Here is a 13,692-nt window from a genome sequence, read left to right as displayed (position 1 = left end):
GAGAATTTATTTATTTATGTCAGAAGGTTTAGAAATATACTCTGTACTCGAAACGAACTTGCCTTGACTCAAAATCCAAGTAATGAATAATTGAGTTTTATCAAAACGACATGTTCGCCACCTCTCGACTTACAAGTTGCAACCGAGAGTGATGGATAGCTCAGTTGGTTAGAGCTTCCATCCCGGTTTCAGGTGATCATGGGATCGATTCTCATCCCCGCCCTTGTGGCTCATTCGCAAAAAAAAAAAAAAAAACTTACAAGTTGCAACCAACGTCATGTCCAACCCGACCCACTAAAGTCAACAAGTGTTAAGTGTACATCCAAAGCCCAAGAGGGAAACAAAATCAATGCAAATGGGAAAGGTGGACTTTATTTCACCTGTGTATAACCTGCAAAGTTCCAATTCATGTACTCGATCATGTCCTTTAGTAAAAAAAAAAAATCATTCAAAGATTCTCTCTCCACAAAAGAAACTCTCACTGCAAAAACAAGGCTAACTATTCTTAATACCTTTTCTATATTTGGCGCATACTTTGACTCAACCCCAACTTCCCCCCCATCATTATCACCAAACAAACAAACTAACACACCTTCTGTCTTTCCCAGACACACTCACTTCTGGTTCACCAAAACAACCTCACCAATAACTCTTCCTTTTCTTCAACCTCTTTCTCTCTCCTCTCCTCTCCTCCCCTCCATTTTACCCCCTCCCTCTCCCTCCATGAATTCAGTTGTCACCCACAAATGACCAAAATGACCTCATTTCTCTCTCATCTCTTCTTCCCATTCATCATTCTCTCTCTTCAGTTCAACCAACTTGTTTCCCTTAACTCAGATGGAACCTTCCTTCTTTCCCTCAAATACTCCATTCTTAATGACCCTTTATCTGTACTAACTTCATGGGATTACCTTGACCAAACTCCTTGCTTATGGAACGGTGTCGTTTGCAGCCCCGATCAACGTGTCATCACCTTAGCGCTTCCTGGTAATCAGTTGCTGGGTTCTATACCTTCTGATCTTGGCCTCATTGAACACCTCCAACACCTCGATTTATCCAATAATTTCTTCAATGGTACCTTACCCGGTACGCTTTTCAATGCTTCTGAGCTTCAAGTGCTTTCTCTTTCCTCTAATGTTATTTATGGGGATATTCCGGTCATTTCCCACTCTTCCTTGAGCTTTCTTAACCTCTCTGATAACGCCTTTGGTGGGCCCCTTCCCGTGAATTTCACCTCTGGGTTTAGTAACTTGACGGTTTTGTCTCTCAAAGGGAATTACTTTTCCGGGAGTGTCCCCTCTGGTTTCCCCCCTTCCCTTGAGATTCTCGACCTTTCTTCCAACCTCTTTAATGGCTCCCTGCCGTCTGATCTCGGCGTGGGGCCCACTCTGCGGTACTTGAATCTCTCCTACAATAAAATTTCCGGCGAAATTCCGGCGGATTTTGGCGAAGGTATGCCGGAAAACGCAACCATTGACGTTTCTTACAATAACTTAACGGGTCAAGTCCCCAGGTCGAAACCTTTCTTGGGTCAAAACCCGGAGTTCTTCTCCGGGAATCAGGAGTTATGCGGGAAGCCGTTGAAGAATTTGTGTGTGATTCCTTCAACACTTTCCACCCCACCAAATGTCTCTGTTACAATCTCCCCTGCCATTGCTGTCATCCCCAAACCTATCAACTCAGACTCAGACTCAACTACCTCCTCGGGTGGTCACAACAACGGTCTAAAACCCGCCGCCATTGTTGGAATTACAGTAGCTGACTTAGCTGGAGTTGGTATTTTAGGGGTTGTGTTCTTTTACTTATACCAACTCAGAAACAAGCGGGTTCAACACCAGCAAAGCGTTAAAAAAGATAACAATGATAATATTAACAGTAGCAATCTCCCTCCAGGAAAGAAAGCGCCAACAACTACTTTAGGCAATGATCATTTCTTGGTTCAAATTAACAGTGCAACAACAACTGTGGTTCCTAATAAGATGCATAAAAAGTGTTTCACTTATTGTATCAAAGGTGGAGACAGTGAAGAAGGGGCAACAACCGATACTAGGACTAGTTCCGACAGCGATAACGATGATTCTGATGATGATAATGATGATCAGAAGAATAGACAGAATGGGGATTCTGGTGGCGGAGGAGGTGGTGGTGGAGAAGGGGGAGGAACGTTGGTGATGGTGGACGGAGAGACGGAACTCGAAGCGGAGACGCTGTTGAAGGCGTCAGCGTATATATTGGGAGCAAGTGGGTCGAGTATAGTGTACAAGGCTGTGTTACAAGATGGGTCTGCATTTGCTGTAAGGAGGCTAGGGGAGATTGCAGTTAATAAGTTGAGAGATTTTGACGGACATATTAAGGCAATTGCTAAGGTTCGGCATCCGAATTTGGTTCGTGTTCGTGGCTTTTATTGGGCTGCTGATGAGAAGCTTGTCATCTACGATTATGTCTCTAATGGCAGCCTTGCTACTTCTGCTTACAGTAAGTTCATATCTCTTACCCTGTTTTCAATTTTCCTCTTTTTTTTTTGATAAAGAATGGCCGATTTAAGCAAGTGTAACACTTTAAAAAAAAAAAAAATTAATGATGCATGCATAAACTTTGGTCTGCTCACTAGTAACAAAATTGTCCAACCGGGGGGGCTAAATTATGAGCCATGACCCAACCCGAGTATAACCTGATGGATCTTAAATTCTTAATTGAGTCGACCGTTCGTATAGGCATGTTACTAAATTAGTAACATGATCCAACCCGATTAACACTATGCCAATGGGGTCTCATATGAACATGTTATTAATTAAGTAACATGTTATTATGTTTTTCTAATGGATATGATTTGGTCATTTAATTCTTTTTCTGTCCATTTAAACAGTTTTGGGTTGTTTGATACGGGATAGAATTTTGACAAATTGATATCTTACAGAAATGTTATACAAGTAGGTTAAATAGTTGTTATTGTGATAGTTTATAATTAGGCCAGCATAATTTGTCTTCAAATTAGGTAAATGACACTGTTTATAGTAAACTGACAGAGTTGCCAAGTAGATTAATTTAGCTCATAAATAAAAGGACCAAGAAAAACACAGTTTATTGGGGTCATTTATCTAGGAAAAACAGCAATTTTTTGGGCGTCTTATGCAATTTGTTGTTTACCAAAAAGCTACAAGTAACTAACAGTCTAACATGCGCCATAATGACATTGCTTTACTATGTTTTTCTTTGTTAAGCTCTTGTGACTTAGCCTCAAAACCCGTGTTATTTGTCTAAAGTAGAATGATTAAGGTCACAAATAGTAGGGAGTAGTAAAAACAATAAACGGAAAAACAGAAGCAAAGAGAATTAAGTGATCTAGTGTGGAGAATAAGAGAAATTTTAGTCACCCTAGGGAATTCATTGCCCGTTAATTGAGATTGAGCACGACTGCTCACTATCCTACTGAATACGGAGTATACAGTCAAATCTGACACTTAATATAAAGTCAAATTGCAAACTATACAGTGAACGTTATTGAATATCCAATCCACAAATCGAGTAGTGGCCAAGGTGACCCCTACCCAGTATTGTTCTATCACGTCTCTTAGCTCAGTGGATAGATTACCACCCATCTATCTAGACAATATTCACCTTTAAGGTGCTTTGAACTAGATTTCGATGTATGATGTTTGTTATATTTTTCGTTACAAAAACACGGGGAGTAAAAAACGGCCAAGCACGGCCAAAGACGGAAAATCCACCCTCTTGGGCGTATTCTCCATCTACTCTACTGTCACATTCATGTTTTGGGAGGCTATTGATGGTAGGAGTAAATCTCACTTCTGCTAGTTCTGCCACACCATATGAGCAGTTTTGTTATACACTGATTTTAAAGCAAAATTGGTCCAGACAGACAGACACCCAAACAGTTGATAAGTGGAGTAAAATTTAGGAAATTTCGTTCCCCTTGTGTCACGGGCTAAAATCACAATTTAGATTAGAACATATCATATCAAAATTTGGCCCAATCAAGAAAACTACAGGACTATGCTTTCAATAATTAGCTTGGTGGTGGCCTGGTGGGTCCATTAACCACTTTTTTGCTTCCCGTTTTATGTACTCCCTCCTTTTAATTTTATTTGCTCCATTTTGAACAAAATACTCCCTCCTTTTAATTTTATTTGCTCCATTTTGAACAAAATGCTCGTAAATTTGGTCAAACACAACAAGTAATACGAGATGAAGGGAGTATGAAGACATAAATATTCGCGTGTACCAATAGGGTTTTGGCCTTATGGTAGATATTGAGGGCATAACCAACCTGAGTTGGTTGAGAACTCGCCTGTGATTTAGAGTTAGAGGTCACAGAGTCAAATCATATAGATGTGAAATGCTTGAGAATGATTTAAATATAGACCTACAGAGTTGGATTCACTAACTTGTGATAGATATAGGTTTAGTAGGACCCTTTTTTCGTACCTAATAATAATAATAAAAAAATGCCGAGGACATGTAAGAGCATGAATAAGGGGAGGCTCTTAGGTGTCTCTTAAGGAGAGAGAAAAATTAAGAGTTAGTTCTTAGGTGAGAAATGGGAGACTCTTAATTAGAGTTTGTAAGTAAAAATTCTGAAATAAGAGCTAGCTCCAATAAATAAGAGCTAGTGCCATGTCAACATTTTTGCATGAAAATAAAATAAAATAATAGGATAAGAGAGAATAAGAGGTAGTGTTAAGAGTTAGCCCATTTCTACAATTTTTGGAAAGGAGCTCTTATTTGGAGTTGATGCTTAGGTGTCATAAGAAAGAGAGTAAGAACCCCCTAAATAAGAGTCTACCCTTATTGTTGCTCTAAGAGCATCAACTGTGGCTTACTCTTAGCCCACTCTTAAAGAGAGAGAAAATTTAAGAGTTACCTCTTAAAAAATAAGAGCTAACTCTTATCTTATTTAGAGGTTGATTGTGACTTCCTCTAAATAAGAGGTAGCTCTTAAAAATAAGAGTGGGGATGAGGTGGAAGAATTTGATGTATTTTGGTTGCTTTTTATATTAAAAATAAAATTAAAAATATTAAAAAACTAGATAAGAGGTAGTGTTTAAGAGATAGTCTATTTCTTGGTGTTTTTGTTAGCTAACTCTTGTTAAGAGGGGGTGATGAGGTGTACAAGGAGAGAGACTAAGAGGGGGCAAATTAAGAGTGAGCCTACAATTGATGCTATAGTGTACATGTTCGAACGTTATTCCACTCATTATAGTATTAAGAGCATGTTTATCAAACACCAATATTTTGGTATTCAACCTAATAAAATATAATATTTTACCTTTTCTCTTTCTCCAGCACCAACACTAACCATATTTAACAACATTTATCAAACAAGAAAAATTTCATATCTCTCCTGCATCATCCACACCCACCTACATTTATTTAACACAATAAAATTAGGTCGTTGAAATCATCTTTACCACTTCCTCTGTTCTTATTTACATGACACAATTGGATTTTGGGCACTATTCATACAAACTTCTTTGACTTCCTGTTGTGGTTTATACTTAAGAAAAAACATAGTCGTGTGGGGTCTTGTTAGATTCGTCTCAATAAATATTTTTTAAATATCAACTTTTTACAATTTTTCTTTATCCATAATTAGAGATATTAATGTTTGAAATCGTCCGTTGGCAAACGTGTCTAAATAATTGTGTCATTTAAAAAGAACTGAGGAAGTATATATTAAAAGACGTTTCAAAAGAAGTTTACATGACACATGACGCTCTATGTGAAATATGGTTTGCATAAGGTTTGAACCTCTAACATTGTGTTTAAATAAAAAAGCCATTATATCATTGCGAAAAGAAAAAAGAAAAAATGAAAATGTTTCTAACGTGGTAACCCGGGGCATCGCTCGGGCCCAAAAACTAATTTTGTAATTAAAAAAAATCAATATTTTTGGTCCCCCATATGCCACATGTCAAACTCTTTATACGAGATTTTGGTTTTTCATTTGGTATTCATGGACACCAATTTTCTTTGCTTTCACTCTCTATTTCGTTCTCACTTTTCTCTCTACCTAATTTATAAATTTTTATTCACTTCTCTCTCCTTAACACCAAAATAAGGTGTTTGATATACATACTCTACGTTAAAAAAAAAGAATACTAACGTACGTTACTATAATAGCATTCTGTGCATGCTTATTTTGCCTGTAGTTGTACTCAAAGTGACTACAATCAGGCATCAGCTAAAAACTTTTTGTTCTCTTTCTTTGTTGTCGGTGGTATTTTTTTCCAACCATATTCTGGCCTGTTAGTCAGTAAAGTTAACAGGTACTCAAAACCAACGTTCCACTTTATTCTATAAAACAATCTTCTTTTTAATGCTTTCTCTCTCAAATAATGGATATTCATACGGTTAAGGAAAGGATTTATTTTATTTGCTGTAAAAAGTATTCTAATATACCTTAATTTAAGGGAGTTTTGTAAAGTTCCTAAGATATTCATTTAGCGTACTTTTTAGAGATTTTAAGTACGTGTTTTGGTTCTTGAGGGCCAGAATTCCCTCATCATTTCCTCATCGCTTCCCTGGATATGAGGTTCCGATCTATGAGAGTTCTTTCATCTTACCATACTTAGGCAAAATATTGTATCATAGGCTCATAGCTAAAGAAATGGTTTATTTGCTTCAATATGTGCTACTCCCTCTGTCCCTTAATACTCGCATCGTTTTGACTTTTTGCACTATTTACATAATTCACTTTGACCCTGTTTTAGTTCTAGTATATGAAAAAATATTAGTATATAATATATTGTTGTCTTCATCTTAATATATATTTTCAAAATATTAATATTTTTATAAGTTTTTATAATATGTCGTTAAAGATATTGGTGGTCAAAGTTGTGCATTGGCAAGCGTGTCCAGTCAAAACGGTGCGAGTATTAAGGGACGGAGGGAGTACTACGGTAAAACATAAAAAGTACCCTATAATACACTAATAAATAAAGTTAGTTATGTTATTGTTTGAGTTCTTTTCAATGTGAATTTGCTTTAGTTGTGTCATATTGTCATCTTTTGTTTGTTTAATGCGCCTACTTTATCTTTCACTAATTCATGTGATTTTTTTTTGCGGTGATAATTATAGAGAAGGGTGGTTCTACTTCTACACCATATCATTTACCACTAGAAGCCCGGTTAAGGATAGCAAGAGGACTAGCTAGGGGACTAAGCTACATTCATGACAAGAGATATGTACATGCTAACATTAAACCAAGTAACATCCTCTTGACACAAGACATGGAACCTATCATTAGCGATCTCGGGCTTAGTTGGCTTGTTCATGGCACCAACAAAGGTAGTTCGTCCCGTCAATTTGGGAGCACAAGATCCATGGGCTCGTACGACGGTAATCAAGACCTTTCGGTGAGTGGAAGCCCGTATATCAACCCGTTTGGGAATACTAACGGGGTCGGATCGCCTTACCATGCCCCTGAGTCGTTGAAGAATCTCAAGCCCAACCCAAAATGGGATGTGTACTCTTTTGGGATAGTGTTGCTTGAACTTCTAACAGGTAAAGTGTACTTGGACAGAGAATTGGGCCAATGGACCCCAAGTTCTGGGCTTGAGGATAGATATTGGGTTTTGAGGATAGCTGATGTTGCACTTAGGGCTGAAATACAGGGCAAAGAAGAAGCTATGATGGGTATTTTTAAGTTAGGGTTTAGTTGTGCATCTATGGTGGCCCAAAAGAGACCCTCTATGAAAGAAGCTCTCCAAGTCCTTGAGAAGGTCTCATTGTCTTTTGTTTAATTCCCTACCCTTTTTTTAATTTTTTAAAACTATACTTCTATGTATGTAGTAGTACAAGAATGTCCATCTTTTTGACCTTTGTCTTTTCACATACAAGTGAAAATGGAGTGTGTGAATAGTTGATGCACCAACGCGTCATAAGAATTTTAGTTAAATTATGGTATTTTTCTTTGTAGGATTGACTGCTTGTAATAACTTTCCGATGATATTATGATAAAGTATTAAGTAAGGTCATTGCGTGTGAGTGATGCATGGAGTATTAAGTAAGCGCTTACATAACACACGTCGGATGAGACGAATACCCTTAGGGCTAATCCGGATTCGGGGCGAGTTCTGGGTTGATAGGTTCCAGTCCCCTCCCAATTGTTGTTGTGGGGGATCGAACACGGGTTCTCCCTACCAAGTTCAGCCCCAATCACCACTGAACCAACAGACAATTGGTTGTTCATCAATGACTTATGGATACTTTACATAATTGCTTAATTTGTTGGAATTGGCCAGTATTTTAAACTAATGTCTGTCACCTTGCTTTCATAAGGCTAACATTCCATCGAAATCGAGAGTTAATAGCTCTTCCTCGATGATGATTATCAACTAAAGTCGAAGGTTTGGGACTTTCTCCGACCTTCTAAATTCTGGAAGTAATATACTCTATTAACTCACTGGCAAAGGCGACAAGAACGATAATCAAAGATGCCATCAATATAATTCAGTCAATTGTCTTGTTTGAAAAACAGAATGTAGCATTATATAAGGAGCTTAAAGTTTCGCTTACTGTATTAATTAATCTACTTTTATGTGTGTTAAATCTACATTTACTTTGTACTTGTTATGTATACCAGTGCATTGCCTGTCTATTTGGAGGTCATAAAACTCGAAACAGGCCAGAAACAGTTCATCTAGTTGCACCAGATATTGTGATTTTTTAACCCCTGACCCGGTTCACGCCTAGTTAATGTTTTTTTTTTCCAAAACAGGAGAGCATAACACAAAAGAGCTAACAAGTATTTAAGTTACGTTACACGTTACATGAGGCCTATGGTCCTCCAAATTTAAATCTTGATAAGCAATGGGGGATGGGAGATAGTTTTGTTTCACAAAAGTCTCCGCATTAGCATTCCTGCAATTCTAAGCTAGTTTATCTGCCATCTTGTTAGAATTTTTCAAATTTGATGACATGTGTCCAATTTCATCGCAAGCTACTTGATATTTAGAAAACCTCTCAAATGTTACTCATTGAGTCCGTCATGCACACAATTAACTTGGGCTCATATTTGGCCTAGTAGCCCACAAGCTTCTCTCCCTCTTCATACTTCTCTTTCTTTCTTTTTTGGTTCATACCTTCTTCTTTCAAATCTCAGTCTTTCCAAATTAAATATTTTCGAATGTTGAAGGACATGTTTCTATGTTGTTCAAATTTAGAAGATTACTTGATAAATTCGTCATAGGGTAACCATTCTTTCTCTTGTACGTAGTATTAAAATCGATTTTGGTTTTGAGTATTTTTAATGTTTGGTTTCTAGTTTAATTTCCTACATGATTTTTAGATAGAAAATTACTAAGGTTGATTACGCATAACAAGATTTCTTAATTTTTATACTTCATCCGTTTCGAAAATATCGCACCATGGTTGATGTTTACTCATCTAACCATTACTTTGACTCTTAATATCTCAAATCGTGTGCAAGTAAAAATTATAAATATTAATATTTAGAAAATATATATCGATACCAATCTAACATGATCCCAAATGACTAAAATTTCCTTACGTACGAATTACAAAAATTGGCAAAAATAGTGTAAAAAACCAATGGTGTGATATTTCCACAACAAGAAAGTACATTTTTAAGCAAATTAAGCATATTTGCATTGGTATTTTATTGTAAAATATTGTTGACCCAGTATATATACTGATTTAGTTTTGGGAAAAGTTTACTCAGTGTAATTGCACAGTAGTCTTGGGTACTGAAAAAGTGGTTAGTCGGTCATATATTGGTGAGAACAAAATATACCTTAAGAGTCGGAAACAACAAGAGCAGAAGCAATAAGAGTCGCTTCATCATCAACAACTTCAATTCTAGTAGTGTTCTCTTCACCTGAATTTCACTTATCTTATCTTATCTGAACTTATTGACCCTTATCTTATCTTATCTTATTGACCATTATCTTATCTTATTGACCCTTATCTTATTGAAACTTATAGTATAACCTTATGTAATATTTATCTTATCTTAATTATCTTATCTTATTGACCCTGAACTTATCTTATCTTATCTTACTTTATTGACCCTGAACTTATCTTATCTTATCTTATTGGCCCTTATTTTATATTATTTTATCTTATCTTATCAGACCTGAAATAAGTGAAAATAAGGTGAAGAGAACAGAGCCTGACAACAAGAGCATAAGCAACAAGAGCCATTTCATCATCAACAACTTCAATCTTCCAAAAATCATAACCAAACATAAGCAAACATAGGTACCAAAGCAGGAAGAACAAGTTTTAGATAAGCTAATCTTATGTTTTGTAAGCTAAATATAATCGTTTCACAACATTGAAGACATTTTCTAATTGTTGTTAGAACATAATTCAGAGTCGGGAAAAGAAGAAGCAGGAGCATCAGTGGCTGCTTCATCAGCAACAACTTCAATCTTCAAAAAAATCATAACCTAACCTAAAAAATGAAAGAATGTATAAAAAAATATTGTTTATATAACTTACCAATTTTGATGAACGCATTAAATAACACTTATTTCATCTACATATTTTTTTTCTATTTCGTAATTATTTTCATGTAATTTGTTTCTTGAAAATAATTATCCCGTAAAATGATTTAATACGGAGTAAAAAAAACAATCTACAGTAAACACACCTTTGTTCCTTAACTTTTTTTTTCTCCTTAACTTTTTTTCCTTCGTTTTAATTAGGGAAAGGATTAAGAACATAAAAATCTTGCAATGATGGGATGAGATACTAAAATGAATCTGCAAATAAAACATATTTAGTGACTTAATTACCTTTCACAATTTTCATCATTTAGAGACTCATATTTCATCGAGAAGCTTTCAGTATCATTGAATGATTGCTCCTACATTGGCCTTTCATGATTATTATTCACTAATCAAGTTTTTGTTGTGATAAATTATGACAGATATTGCTATTACTCCCTCCGTCCCTTAATATTCGCACCGCTTTCTTTTTCGGGTCGTCCCTTAATACTTGCACCGCTTCTATAAATGGAAATTTATACCAATATTATATTATTTCTCACACTTACCTACTATCCCACCTACACCCTCACTCCCTACAAAAAATCATTTAAAAATTCACACCCCCACCCCCCACTCACCATTCCCCACTCCTTACACATTTCACACTAATTATATTAAAAAAAAATACCCCACTATCAACTAACACATATTAAATTAATAAGTCAATTCAAATATCTTAAACTGAGTATTAAGGGGACGAAGGGAGTAGTGTTTGTATCGGTTTGATTTGAATATGTCCATATATGTAGTAGCTTAGTACTAATTTGACCTACTTTGTATTACTCCACTCTTAACTTTTCAAGTCTCAATCATCCAACACTGCAACACCCATTTGGATCATAGCACAATTGAACCATATGACCACACACATTATCAGCCCAGTAGTAGCCTACGAATACTATGCATCAGTGTATCACATTCACTACTTGAACCGGAATATTTGGGTATTAGCCCATACCCTTTCACAGTAGGTCAGTTAAGTGAGTTCCTCCTATTTATACCGCTCCCTTTACAGTTTACACTGACGCAGTACAACTTCCACCTTCTTTCCATTTTATTACCCAGAAAATACCACTTCATTTCCCCTGCCATGGATACCTGCACTGTTAAACCCTCGAAAAACCTCACCTCCACAACCACCGCCACCGCCTCCGCCTCCACCACCACCACCACCACTCCTACTTCTACCACAAGTAGCTCCACCAAAGATGAACAGTCACAAAATTGGGCAAGTCTACCCTCTGACATCCTCCAAAATCTGTTGAAATACCTCGACATGATAATCGACATCCCCCGCATTCGAGGTGTCTGTCCTTCATGGAGATCTTCTCTCCCTCTTTCTATCATCCCCAAAGTTCCAGATCGTTTTCAAATCCCTGGCTTTCACAACAACCGCTTACTTCTCCTCATTCAAACCCGATTCTACTTACTCTCTCCTCTCAACCCAGTCCATGGCGGTCAATGGGTGGCCAGAATGGGTCAAACCGGGCCTAATACATGGCATATTTTCAACCCTTTAAATGTTCACGACTACTTCTTTTCTTCCCCACCCATCACTGCTGAAATAAACCTTCTAAGTTGTCGTATCCAACAACTTTGTAGCTCCTGGTGTGTTGTGGGTGGGTCGGATATCGATTCTGATGATGTGAAGCTCGAATCTGGAGCCAAGAAAGTTGTGGGTGGGTGGAATTTCAAATCGCGGTATCTCTTTGCTGTTTTGGCTCAGCTTGAGACTCCCGGCAAAGGCGACGAAGGAGGTTTAGTGCTGTGGAGGTTAGGCGACAAGAAGAACACGAAATTCGAAGAAACCTTTGAGCATAAATGGCGTATACTCGACATTGCCTACAATAATGGTAAATTTCACGCCATCGAATTAACTGGGTGGCGAATGGGTGTAATTGATGTTGATGATTATGGTAAACGTGAAATCCCGAAGATGGAATTCTTCGGTCTCCCTGATATTAAGGGCGAAGAACTGAATGATTGTTACAGTTTGGTAATCGATGGTTGCAAGTTTCTGCTTGGGAATATTTTGTTGGTTCCCTCAAATGGTTGGTTGTTCATGGTTATAGTTGCAAATCCAGATCATGATGAGGTTGATAGTGATAGCTATCAAAAGGAGGAAGCTGCCGAACAGAAATTGATTATGTTTTACTTTGTGCTAAAGGAAGGGAGAGAAATGGAGGACAACTCTTGGGAAAGAGTAGCTAATATAGGGGACAACATCTTCTTCATAGGGTATGACTCGTCGTTTTCGCTACTGTCGGCGTCGAAGAACGCCCCTGGTTGGAGACCTGGGTCTATTTGTATGTTTACATGGCCATTTCCGATGATGTTTGACTATGGTGTTCCAAAGGGACTGAAGAATCTGACATTTGCATCTTATTGGATGTATTTCAAGATGTACCAGCATAACACAGAAAAGGAGGAGGAGAAGGGTATTGTCAGCTTTGAGAAGTTGGGAAAGCACAAATATACAGGGTTGTTCTTCCCGCCTCCTGCTTGGGTCATTTGGAGATGTCCGAGTCGAGGTAATGATGTTGTCATTCTGCATAACTTGAAGTTTAGTGACGATTGGTAAATTGGCAATGAATCCTAACTTGTCCGATCCTGGAGTTGAATTAAGCTAGTAATTAATCTCAAGTTGTGATGGGTGTTTTTCACTCGTCTTATCTTGAGAGTAGTAGTACTGAATTACTGATGATGTAGAGGGGTAATAGAGTCTTTAGTTGATTTAATTAGTGAAATGTGGTAATTAATGCATGGATTAGTTAATTATGCATCAAGCAATATCCCTTGTAATTAAAGAAGTTATGTTGTTCTACTTCTGGAATGAAATGAAATGAAATGAAATTGGGATTTGTGTTTGCAGGAGTTTCTATTTTGTCCCCGCTGCTGCTAAATGTCTCTTTTTTATTTATTAAATTTAATCAATTACAACATTTTCACTCAAACCTGTAAATAATTGGGGTGTTAATAATCCAAATGTTATATTAATAATGGAGAATGGTCAATAGGTTGTACTTCCTCCGTCTTTTAATACTCGCAACGTTTGGACTTTTGCCACTATTCATATAATTTACTTTGACTATTCGTAGTGTTTTTTATATAAGATAAAACATAGTCATGTGGGATCTTGTTAGATTCGTCTCAATG

At 37.0% G+C, this 13,692-nt stretch overlaps 2 protein-coding genes across 2 annotated transcripts; both read left to right on the top strand.

Moving 5' to 3' along the window:
• Positions 1 to 428: 428 nt before the first annotated feature.
• Positions 429 to 7,993, top strand: LOC110806082 (probable LRR receptor-like serine/threonine-protein kinase At4g37250). Its single transcript, XM_022011719.2, has 2 exons — positions 429 to 2,475; positions 7,100 to 7,993. Exons 1-2 carry the CDS (start codon positions 747 to 749, stop codon positions 7,762 to 7,764), a joined length of 2,394 nt encoding a protein of 797 aa, XP_021867411.1. The 5' UTR covers positions 429 to 746; the 3' UTR covers positions 7,765 to 7,993.
• Positions 7,994 to 11,626: 3,633 nt separating this feature from the next.
• Positions 11,627 to 13,117, top strand: LOC110806081 (F-box protein At2g17036-like). Its single transcript, XM_022011718.1, has one exon. It carries the CDS (start codon positions 11,627 to 11,629, stop codon positions 13,115 to 13,117), a length of 1,491 nt encoding a protein of 496 aa, XP_021867410.1.
• Positions 13,118 to 13,692: the final 575 nt, after the last annotated feature.

Source organism: Spinacia oleracea, chromosome 4, assembly GCF_020520425.1.
Source record: "Spinacia oleracea cultivar Varoflay chromosome 4, BTI_SOV_V1, whole genome shotgun sequence".
NCBI lineage: Eukaryota > Viridiplantae > Streptophyta > Magnoliopsida > Caryophyllales > Amaranthaceae > Spinacia > Spinacia oleracea.
The sequence above is the reverse complement of the archived record's forward strand: the minus strand, read 5'-3'. Positions and strand labels throughout refer to the sequence as shown.

Excerpts from the sequence above, each read along its gene's own strand:
- LOC110806082 (XM_022011719.2), top strand. The coding sequence starts at position 747 with ATGACCAAAATGACCTCATTTCTCTCTCATCTCTTCTTCCCATTCATC. Across the intron at positions 2,476-7,099 it reads CCTTGCTACTTCTGCTTACA|AGAAGGGTGGTTCTACTTCT; the intron begins GTAAGTTCATAT and ends TGATAATTATAG.
- LOC110806081 (XM_022011718.1), top strand. The coding sequence starts at position 11,627 with ATGGATACCTGCACTGTTAAACCCTCGAAAAACCTCACCTCCACAACC.